We start from the raw sequence: 11,887 nt of genomic DNA on the forward strand, positions 1-11,887 counted from the left end.
TCTTTAGTGAGTCAGTGATTGGGTGAATAAACGTGGCAGGGGCCTTCTCACCTCTTTGGCACTCCTGATCTTCTCCAGGAAGGTGCGTAGCTCTCTGGTCTCGGCGTAGAGCGCCCGACACACAGCCTGGTAGTGGTTAGGGGCATCAGAGGGGCTGGGCAGGTGGGATGTACACAGCTGGAGGAAGGAGGAGGGAGGGGGGGGGGTCACAGTAATAAACTGATCATTTAACGTTTACACAAATCATTATCATTAGAGGAAAGAGCTTGAGAAGACAGCCCAGAACAGAGTGTGACGGAGAGAGATTGTTGATGGATGATGTTCCCTGGGGAGCAACGGGCCCTAGCCAGTAAACCCTGATGTTCCCTGGGGAGCAACGGGCCCTAGCCAGTAAACCCTGATGTTCCCTGGGGAGCAACGGGCCCTAGCCAGTAAACCCTGATGTTCCCTGGGGAGCAACGGGCCCTAGCCAGTAAACCCTGATGTTCCCTGGGGAGCAACGGGCCCTAGCCAGTAAACCAAGTGGAGACTGGTACCGTTACAGGTAACTATAGTGGAGACTGGTACCGTTACAGGTAACTATAGTGGAGACTGGTACCGTTACAGGTAACTATAGTGGAGACTGGTACCGTTACAGGTAACTATAGTGGAGACTGGTACCGTTACAGGTAACTATAGTGGAGACTGGTACCGTTACAGGTAACTATAGTGGAGACTGGTACCGTTACAGGTAACTATAGTGGAGACTAGTCCTGTTACAGGTAACTATAGTGGAGACTAGTACTGTTACAGGTAACTATAGTGGAGACTAGTACCGTTACAGGTAACTATAGTGGAGACTGGTACTGTTACAGGTAACTATAGTGGAGACTAGTCCTGTTACAGGTAACTATAGTGGAGACTAGTCCTGTTACAGGTAACTATAGTGGAGACTAGTCCTGTTACAGGTAACTATAGTGGAGACTAGTCCTGTTACAGGTAACTATAGTGGAGACTAGTCCTGTTACAGGTAACTATAGTGGAGACTAGTCCTGTTACAGGTAACTATAGTGGAGACTAGTCCTGTTACAGGTAACTATAGTGGATACAGTGAGATAGGTACTGTTACAGGTTAACTATAGGTGAGACAGTGAGACAGGTACTGTTACAGGTTAACTATAGGTGATACAGTGAGACAGGTACTGGTACAGGTTAACTATAGGTGAGACAGTGAGACAGGTACTGTTACAGGTTAACTATAGGTGAGACAGTGAGACAGGTACTGGTACAGGTTAACTATAGGTGAGACAGTGAGACAGGTACTGTTACAGGTTAACTATAGGTGATACAGGTACTGTTACAGGTTAACTATAGGTGATACAGTGAGACAGGTACTGTTACAGGTTAACTATAGGTGAGACAGTGAGACAGGTACTGGTACAGGTTAACTATAGGCGAGACAGTGAGACAGGTACTGGTACAGGTTAACTATAGGTGATACAGTGAGACAGGTACGGGTACAGGTTAACTATAGTGGATACAGTGAGACAGGTACTGTTACAGGTTAACTATAGGTGATACAGTGAGACAGGTACTGGTACAGGTTAACTATAGGTGAGACAGTGAGACAGGTACTGTTACAGGTTAACTATAGGTGAGACAGGTACTGGTACAGGTTAACTATAGGTGATACAGTGAGACAGGTACTGGTACAGGTTAACTATAGGTGATACAGTGAGACAGGTACTGGTACAGGTTAACTATAGGTGAGACAGTGAGACAGGTACTGGTACAGGTTAACTATATGTGAGACAGTGAGACAGGTACTGGTACAGGTTAACTATATGTGAGACAGTGAGACAGGTACTGGTACAGGTTAACTATAGGTGATACAGTGAGACAGGTACTGTTACAGGTTAACTATAGGTGATACAGTGAGACAGGTACTGTTACAGGTTAACTATAGGTGAGACAGTGAGACAGGTACTGGTACAGGTTAACTATAGGTGAGACAGTGAGACAGGTACTGTTACAGGTTAACTATAGGTGATACAGTGAGACAGGTACTGTTACAGGTTAACTATAGGTGATACAGTGAGACAGGTACAGGTTAACTATAGGTGAGACAGTGAGACAGGTACTGTTACAGGTTAACTATAGGTGATACAGTGAGACAGGTACAGGTTAACTATAGGTGATACAGTGAGACAGGTACTGTTACAGGTTAACTATAGGTGAGACAGTGAGACAGGTACAGGTTAACTATAGGTGATACAGTGAGACAGGTACTGTTACAGGTTAACTATAGGTGAGACAGTGAGACAGGTACAGGTTAACTATAGGTGATACAGTGAGACAGGTACTGTTACAGGTTAACTATAGGTGAGACAGTGAGACAGGTACTGTTACAGGTTAACTATAGGTGATACAGTGAGACAGGTACTGTTACAGGTTAACTATAGGTGAGACAGTGAGACAGGTACTGGTACAGGTTAACTATAGGTGAGACAGTGAGACAGGTACTGTTACAGGTTAACTATAGGTGATACAGTGAGACAGGTACTGTTACAGGTTAACTATAGGTGATACAGTGAGACAGGTACAGGTTAACTATAGGTGAGACAGTGAGACAGGTACTGTTACAGGTTAACTATAGGTGATACAGTGAGACAGGTACAGGTTAACTATAGGTGATACAGTGAGACAGGTACTGTTACAGGTTAACTATAGGTGAGACAGTGAGACAGGTACAGGTTAACTATAGGTGATACAGTGAGACAGGTACTGTTACAGGTTAACTATAGGTGAGACAGTGAGACAGGTACAGGTTAACTATAGGTGATACAGTGAGACAGGTACTGTTACAGGTTAACTATAGGTGAGACAGTGAGACAGGTACAGGTTAACTATAGGTGATACAGTGAGACAGGTACTGTTACAGGTTAACTATAGGTGAGACAGTGAGACAGGTACAGGTTAACTATAGGTGATACAGTGAGACAGGTACTGTTACAGGTTAACTATAGGTGATACAGTGAGACAGGTACTGTTACAGGTTAACTATAGGTGATACAGTGAGACAGGTACAGGTTAACTATAGGTGATACAGTGAGACAGGTACTGGTACAGGTTAACTATAGGTGATACAGTGAGACAGGTACTGGTACAGGTTAACTATAGGTGATACAGTGAGACAGGTACTGGTACAGGTTAACTATAGGTGATACAGTGAGACAGGTACTGGTACAGGTTAACTATAGGTGATACAGTGAGACAGGTACTGTTACAGGTTAACTATAGGTGATACAGTGAGACAGGTACTGGTACAGGTTAACTATAGGTGATACATTGAGACAGGACGTACCATGATGATGTCTCTGAATCCTTTTACGTGACAGACAGTTTTTGGATCTCCCTCGTCTTCCTCCTCCTCGATGGCCTCGTAACCTTCATCAGGGCAGGGGTCACTGTCCCTCTCCTTCTCTGCCATGTTGGTCATCATGTCGATGAGTTGTTCCAGAGGCGGACTGAGCTCTCTCTCCTCGCTCTCCTTCAGACTGTAGTCCAACGCCTTGTAGATCATGATTCCCAGAGATTCAATCACCTACAGGACAAAAAAACACAACAGGCGGTTAACTCAGTCACATACAGAGCCAGTAGACACTAACCAACTGCTACCAACTCCTGCTACCATTAGGATTCCCCAATGACACAATATGAAGACCAGTCCAGACATATACATCATGTATCAGATGGACCATCCTGGACCAGATCAGGATGGTAACTGACAGACAAATGAATGTCCCATGACCTCAAGTCCAAGTGAAACCATGACAACAACAAAAAAATAGTTCCTGAACCCAAATAACAAATCTGTCTAATGTGGTGACTCAGTCTGTGATTGGTTCGTTCAGTCAATCCTGTTCCATTGGACAGGAAGTCAGCCCATGGCTGTCCTTACGTCACACACACATGCCCTGCAAAAACAACTCAATCATCCCAAACGTGGAACCTGGTTGTTTGCAGGGCCAGGTGTAATGTAATGTAATGTAATGTATATCTCTTCTAGATATTAATGAACAAACACACAGCGCTGAATAAGAACCTGACCCTGTGAAAACTCAGTCATTAAAAATGTGACCCTATTAAAAAGGCCAGGGATCCCCTTTACATATAGGATCACTACCCAGAGATCCCCTTTCCATATAGGATCACTCCCCAGACCAGGGATCCCCTTTACATATAGGATCACTACCCAGGGATCCCCTTTACATATAGGATCACTCCCCAGACCAGGGATCCCCTTTACATATAGGATCCCTACCCAGGGATCCCCTTTACATATAGGATCACTCCCCAGGCCAGGGATCCCCTTTACATACAGGATCACTCCCCAGGCCAGGGATCCCCTTTACATACAGGATCACTACCCAGGCCAGGGATCCCCTTTCCATATAGGATCACTCCCCAGACCAGGGATCCCCTTTACATATAGGATCCCTACCCAGGGATCCCCTTTACATACAGGATCACTCCCCAGGCCAGGGATCCCCTTTACATATAGGATCACTCCCCAGGGATCCCCTTTACATATAGGATCACTCCCCAGACCAGGGATCCCCTTTACATATAGGATCCCTACCCAGACCAGGGATCCCCTTTACATATAGGATCCCTACCCAGGGATCCCCTTTACATATAGGATCACTCCCCAGGCCAGGGATCCCCTTTACATAGAGGATCACTCCCCAGGCCAGGGATCCCCTTTCCATATAGGATCACTCCCCAGACCAGGGATCCCCTTTACATACAGGATCACTCCCCAGGCCAGGGATCCCCTTTACATATAGGATCACTCCCCAGGGATCCCCTTTACATATAGGATCACTCCCCAGGGATCCCCTTTACATATAGGATCACTCCCCAGGGATCCCCTTTACATATAGGATCACTCCCCAGGGATCCCCTTTACATATAGGATCACTCCCCAGGGATCCCCTTTACATATAGGATCACTCCCCAGGGATCCCCTTTACATATAGGATCACTACCCAGGCCAGGGATCCCCTTTACATATAGGATCACTACCCAGGCCAGGGATCCCCTTTACATATAGGATCACTACCCAGGCCAGGGATCCCCTTTACATATAGGATCACTCCCCAGACCAGGGATCCCATTTACATACAGGATCACTCCCCAGGCCAGGGATCCCCTTTACATATAGGATCACTCCCCAGACCAGGGATCCCATTTACATACAGGATCACTCCCCAGGCCAGGGATCCCCTTTACATATAGGATCACTAACAAGGTGAGAGGGAGGGGCCAACAAGACCAGGGATCCCCTTTACAGCCCGATGTTTGTCTGCTAAAATCCGACGGTTACGTGACAGGGGATATCATAAGATTCATCAACCAGGTCCTTCTGTCGATGGGCGTCAGTGGTGTTCACCAGGATGTGGTGGGGATCATTGGGGTCTTCATCACACCAAGCCTCATGATCACCTGGTCAATGTGTCCGTCGTAACTGTCCTCGGTGCTGTAAATGAACCATACTCTCTCAGATGTCGCATCACACCTGTTAAGAGCTCTTTTCTATAACTTTGGGTGAAATCTATTTCTTATTGCAACGGCAAGTAAAATATGCCCTGTGTGTTTTATAGGAATGCAAGGTGTTTAATGTGAATGATTTTATGCTTACTGCTAATTTATTTTATTCAATCTATTTCTTCATATTTTGTAAAAATACATTTTAACAAAAAAAATTTAAGGTCTAGGGGGGACTATAAGAATATTTTGAAGATAAATACACAACGCAGAGGATGAGAGGACAAAAAAAAACTAGAGTACTAATGGTCAATAGGGAATTGTAAATAGGAGTTGGGTTTCAGTTCATCATCTGTTTAGAATCTGTGGAATGTCACTCCTGAACTCAGAGCTACGTTCTTTACATCGAGTCTGGAGCAGGATACTTGTTATTTGGTCATTTGCCCAGTGGTACTGCAAGGACTTCTGATTGGTCAAACCCACGCTAGGGTGGGGGGGGGGTTATAAATGGCTTCCTGTTCCTTTGTTCAGTGGAGAAAAGCTGAGGACAGGGGGAGACTGAACATCTCCCAGCATAACATCTTGATTTGTCCTTTACAAATTAAGATATTTTTCTCCCCCTGATTTGCTTTGGAATTGGTGTTATTGAAGAATTACTTCAATTGCTAACACGTGAGAGGGAGGGGCCAACAAGGCCTGGCATCCCCTCGACAGATATAATCCCTCTAACCAGGTAAGAGGGAGGGGCTAACAAGCAGACCAAAACAGAGTGCTGAACCTAGATCAAGACCTGTATTCACAGAGTCGATGCCCTGTCTGCGGACATAGGGCATCTACAAATCAGCCATGTCCACAGACAGAGCATCTACAAATCAGCCATGTCCACAGACAGAGCATCTACAAATCAGCCATGTCCACAGACAGAGCATCTACAAATCAGCCATGTCCACAGACAGAGCATCTACAAAATCAGCCATGTCCACAGACAGGGCATCTACGATCAGCTATGCTGCCATGTCCACAGACAGAGCATCTACAAAATCAGCCATGTCCACAGACAGAGCATCTACAAAATCAGCCATGTCCACAGACAGATCATCTACAAAATCAGCCATGTCCACAGACAGATCATCTACAAAATCAGCCATGTCCACAGACAGGGCATCTACAAAATCAGCCATGTCCACAGACAGAGCATCTACAAAATCAGCCATGTCCACAGACAGATCATCTACAAAATCAGCCATGTCCACAGACAGGGCATCTACAAAATCAGCCATGTCCACAGACAGAGCATCTACAAAATCAGCCATGTCCACAGACAGATCATCTACAAAATCAGCCATGTCCACAGACAGAGCATCTACGATCAGCTATGCTGCCATGTCCACAGACAGAGCATCTACAAATCAGCCATGTCCACAGACAGAGCATCTACAAATCAGCCATGTCCACAGACAGAGCATCTACAAAATCAGCCATGTCCACAGACAGAGCATCTACGATCAGCTATGCTGCCATGTCCACAGACAGAGCATCTACAAATCAGCCATGTCCACAGACAGAGCATCTACAAATCAGCCATGTCCACAGACAGAGCATCTACAAAATCAGCCATGTCCACAGACAGGGCATCTACGATCAGCTATGCTGCCATGTCCACAGACAGAGCATCTACAAAATCAGCCATGTCCACAGACAGAGCATCTACAAAATCAGCCATGTCCACAGACAGATCATCTACAAAATCAGCCATGTCCACAGACAGATCATCTACAAAATCAGCCATGTCCACAGACAGGGCATCTACAAAATCAGCCATGTCCACAGACAGAGCATCTACAAAATCAGCCATGTCCACAGACAGATCATCTACAAAATCAGCCATGTCCACAGACAGATCATCTACAAAATCAGCCATGCTGCCATGTCCACAGACAGATCATCTACAAAATCAGCCATGTCCACAGACAGAGCATCTACGATCAGCTATGCTGCCATGTCCACAGACAGAGCATCTACGATCAGCTATGCTGCCATGTCCACAGACAGATCATCTACAAAATCAGCCATGTCCACAGACAGATCATCTACAAAATCAGCCATGTCCACAGACAGGGCATCTACAAAATCAGCCATGTCCACAGACAGAGCATCTACAAAATCAGCCATGTCCACAGACAGATCATCTACAAAATCAGCCATGTCCACAGACAGGGCATCTACAAAATCAGCCATGTCCACAGACAGAGCATCTACAAAATCAGCCATGTCCACAGACAGAGCATCTACGATCAGCTATGCTGCCATGTCCACAGACAGAGCATCTACAAATCAGCCATGTCCACAGACAGAGCATCTACAAATCAGCCATGTCCACAGACAGAGCATCTACAAAATCAGCCATGCTGCCATGTCCACAGACAGGGCATCTACAAAATCAGCCATGTCCACAGACAGAGCATCTACAAAATCAGCCATGTCCACAGACAGAGCATCTACAAAATCAGCCATGTCCACAGACAGATCATCTACAAAATCAGCCATGTCCACAGACAGATCATCTACAAAATCAGCCATGTCCACAGACAGGGCATCTACAAAATCAGCCATGTCCACAGACAGAGCATCTACAAAATCAGCCATGTCCACAGACAGATCATCTACAAAATCAGCCATGTCCACAGACAGATCATCTACAAAATCAGCCATGCTGCCATGTCCACAGACAGATCATCTACAAAATCAGCCATGTCCACAGACAGAGCATCTACGATCAGCTATGCTGCCATGTCCACAGACAGAGCATCTACAAATCAGCCATGTCCACAGACAGAGCATCTACAAATCAGCCATGTCCACAGACAGGGCATCTACAAATCAGCCATGTCCACAGACAGAGCATCTACGATCAGCCATGTCCACAGACAGGGCATCTACAAATCAGCCATGTCCACAGACAGAGCATCTACAAATCAGCCATGTCCACAGACAGAGCATCTACAAATCAGCCATGTCCACAGACAGGGCATCTACAAATCAGCCATGTCCACAGACAGAGCATCTACAAATCAGCCATGTCCACAGACAGAGCATCTACGATCAGCCATGTCCACAGACAGAGCATCTACGATCAGCCATGCTGCCATGTCCACAGACAGACAGATGGCTAACAGCAGGTGAGCGCTGGGACAGATGAGGGAAAAGCTCTACATTTAGCCACACAGTACTATCTGGTACTGAGGGGATGTAGTTCCGGGTCATTATCCCTGGTTCTGAGGGGGTGTCGTGTGGTTCATTATCCCTGGTTCTGAGGGGGTGTAGTTCCGGGTCATTATCCCTGGTTCTGAGGGGGTGGAGTTCCGGGTCATTATCCCTGGTTCTGAGGGGGTGGAGTTACGGGTCATTATCCCTGGTTCTGAGGGGGTGGAGTTACGGGTCATTATCCCTGGTTCTGAGGGGGTGGAGTTACGGGTCATTATCCCTGGTTCTGAGGGGGTGGAGTTAGGGGTCATTATCCCTGGTTCTGAGGGGGTGGAGTTACGGGTCATTATCCCTGGTTCTGAGGGGTGGAGTTCCGGGTCATTACCCCTGGTTCTGAGGGGTGGAGTTCCGGGTCATTACCCCTGGTTCTGAGGGGGTGGAGTTAGGGGTCATTACCCCTGGTTCTGAGGGGGTGGAGTTAGGGGTCATTATCCCTGGTTCTGAGGGGGTGGAGTTCCGGGTCATTACCCCTGGTTCTGAGGGGGTGTAGTTAGGGGTCATTATCCCTGGTTCTGAGGGGTGGAGTTAGGGGTCATTATCCCTGGTTCTGAGGGGTGGAGTTAGGGGGTCATTATCCCTGGTTCTGAAGGGGTGGAGTTAGGGGGTCATTATCCCTGGTTCTGAAGGGGTGGAGTTAGGGGTCATTATCCCTGGTTCTGAGGGGTGGAGTTAGGGGGTCATTATCCCTGGTTCTGAAGGGGTGGAGTTAGGGGTCATTATCCCTGGTTCTGAGGGGGTGTAGTTAGGGGTCATTAACCCTGGTTCTGAGGGGGTGGAGTTAGGGGGTCATTATCCCTGGTTCTGAGGGGGTGTAGTTAGGGGTCATTATCCCTGGTTCTGAGGGGTGGAGTTAGGGGTCATTATCCCTGGTTCTGAGGGGGTGTAGTTAGGGGTCATTACCCCTGGTTCTGAGGGGTTGTAGTTAGGGGTCATTATCCCTGGTTCTGAGGGGGTGGAGTTACGGGTCATTATCCCTGGTTCTGAGGGGGTGGAGTTACGGGTCATTATCCCTGGTTCTGAGGGGGTGGAGTTCCGGGTCATTACCCCTGGTTCTGAGGGGTGGAGTTCCGGGTCATTACCCCTGGTTCTGAGGGGGTGGAGTTAGGGGTCATTACCCCTGGTTCTGAGGGGGTGGAGTTAGGGGTCATTATCCCTGGTTCTGAGGGGGTGGAGTTCCGGGTCATTACCCCTGGTTCTGAGGGGGTGGAGTTAGGGGTCATTATCCCTGGTTCTGAGGGGGTGGAGTTAGGGGTCATTATCCCTGGTTCTGAGGGGGTGGAGTTAGGAGGTCATTATCCCTGGTTCTGAAGGGGTGGAGTTAGGGGTCATTATCCCTGGTTCTGAAGGGGTGGAGTTAGGGGTCATTATCCCTGGTTCTGAAGGGGTGGAGTTAGGGGTCATTATCCCTGGTTCTGAGGGGGTGGAGTTAGGGGGTCATTATCCCTGGTTCTGAGGGGTGGAGTTAGGGGTCATTATCCCTGGTTCTGAAGGGGTGGAGTTAGGGGTCATTATCCCTGGTTCTGAGGGGGTGGAGTTAGGGGTCATTATCCCTGGTTCTGAGGGGGTGGAGTTAGGGGTCATTATCCCTGGTTCTGAGGGGGTGGAGTTAGGGGTCATTATCCCTGGTTCTGAGGGGGTGGAGTTAGGGGTCATTATCCCTGGTTCTGAGGGGGTGGAGTTAGGGGGTCATTATCCCTGGTTCTGAGGGGGTGGAGTTAGGGGGTCATTATCCCTGGTTCTGAAGGGGTGGAGTTAGGGGTCATTATCCCTGGTTCTGAGGGGTGGAGTTAGGGGTCATTATCCCTGGTTCTGAAGGGGTGGAGTTAGGGGTCATTATCCCTGGTTCTGAGGGGGTGGAGTTAGGGGGTCATTATCCCTGGTTCTGAGGGGGTGGAGTTAGGGGTCATTATCCCTGGTTCTGAAGGGGTGGAGTTAGGGGTCATTATCCCTGGTTCTGAGGGGGTGGAGTTAGGGGGTCATTATCCCTGGTTCTGAAGGGGTGGAGTTAGGGGTCATTATCCCTGGTTCTGAGGGGGTGGAGTTAGGGGTCATTATCCCTGGTTCTGAGGGGGTGGAGTTAGGGGTCATTATCCCTGGTTCTGAGGGGGTGGAGTTAGGGGTCATTATCCCTGGTTCTGAGGGGTGGAGTTAGGGGTCATTATCCCTGGTTCTGAGGGGGTGGAGTTACGGGTCATTATCCCTGGTTCTGAGGGGGTGTAGTTATGGAAGGAATGTGCCCAACAGTCATGCAGGGAGAGGCTGGGTGAGGGTGGCTACGGTCCAGTAGCTGCCAGGGCGGTGTCTCATCTAGCTGGGTACAGCACCAGTCTGTCTGGAGGACCGAAGGAAGGAGGGAGGACGGACCAAGGGAGGACCGAGGGGTGTTGATTGGGCTGTGTGGCAGCGGTAATTTCTCTTGTGAAATTATATACGCTTTTATCGTGAGTTGTGACCTAACGAACACGTCATTCTTAATGACACTTCACAGGTCATAAATAAATACATACTGGACACTATTAAATCGTGATATATCCCTGCATTGCTTGCTCTTTGGGGTTTAGGCTGGTATCTCTAAAGCACGTCGGTGACAACTGCGTATGTAAAAAGGGCTTTTTAAAATCTGATTGATTGAATTTGAAACGTGTATAGGCTTCGATTCAGCTCATAAGATGGATCCTGTTCCCTGGTCGCGTGAGCCCGCTCCCCTGGTCGCGTGAGCCCGTTCCCCTGGTCGCGTGAGCCCGTTCCCCTGGTCGCGTGAGCCCGCTCCCCTGGTCGCGTGAGCCCGTTCCCCTGGTCGCGTGAGCCCGCTCCCCTGGTCGCGTGAGCCCGTTCCCCTGGTCGCGTGAGCCCGTTCCCCTGGTCGCGTGAGCCCGCTCCCCTGGTCGCGTGAGCCCGCTCCCCTGGTCGCGTGAGCCCGTTCCCCTGGTCGCGTGAGCCCGTTCCCCTGGTCGCGTGAGCCCGTTCCCCTGGTCGCGTGTTATCAGATGTGTTGGGTTGTAATCCACTCCATGGTTAAAATAAATCATCAGAAGTCTTTTAGTATTATGTAACCTAATCCGTGTGTCTCTGGGTACCAGGCAGGGGTGGGCAT

General features: G+C 48.4%; 1 protein-coding gene across 1 annotated transcript in view; it reads right to left on the bottom strand.

Annotated features, from left to right (window-relative positions):
• spire1a (spire-type actin nucleation factor 1a) overlaps positions 1-11,887 on the bottom strand; it is a 110,952-nt gene that overhangs the window by 79,758 nt on the left and 19,307 nt on the right. Inside the window, exons 3-4 of the mRNA XM_045695092.1 lie at positions 3,344-3,583; positions 52-177 (exon numbers count right to left, since the gene is read on the bottom strand). Coding sequence (XP_045551048.1) covers positions 52-177; positions 3,344-3,583 — 366 coding nt within the window. The remainder of the gene's footprint in view (positions 1-51; positions 178-3,343; positions 3,584-11,887) is intronic.

This window comes from Salmo salar, chromosome ssa14 (assembly GCF_905237065.1).
Source record: "Salmo salar chromosome ssa14, Ssal_v3.1, whole genome shotgun sequence".
In the NCBI taxonomy this organism is placed as follows: domain Eukaryota; kingdom Metazoa; phylum Chordata; class Actinopteri; order Salmoniformes; family Salmonidae; genus Salmo; species Salmo salar.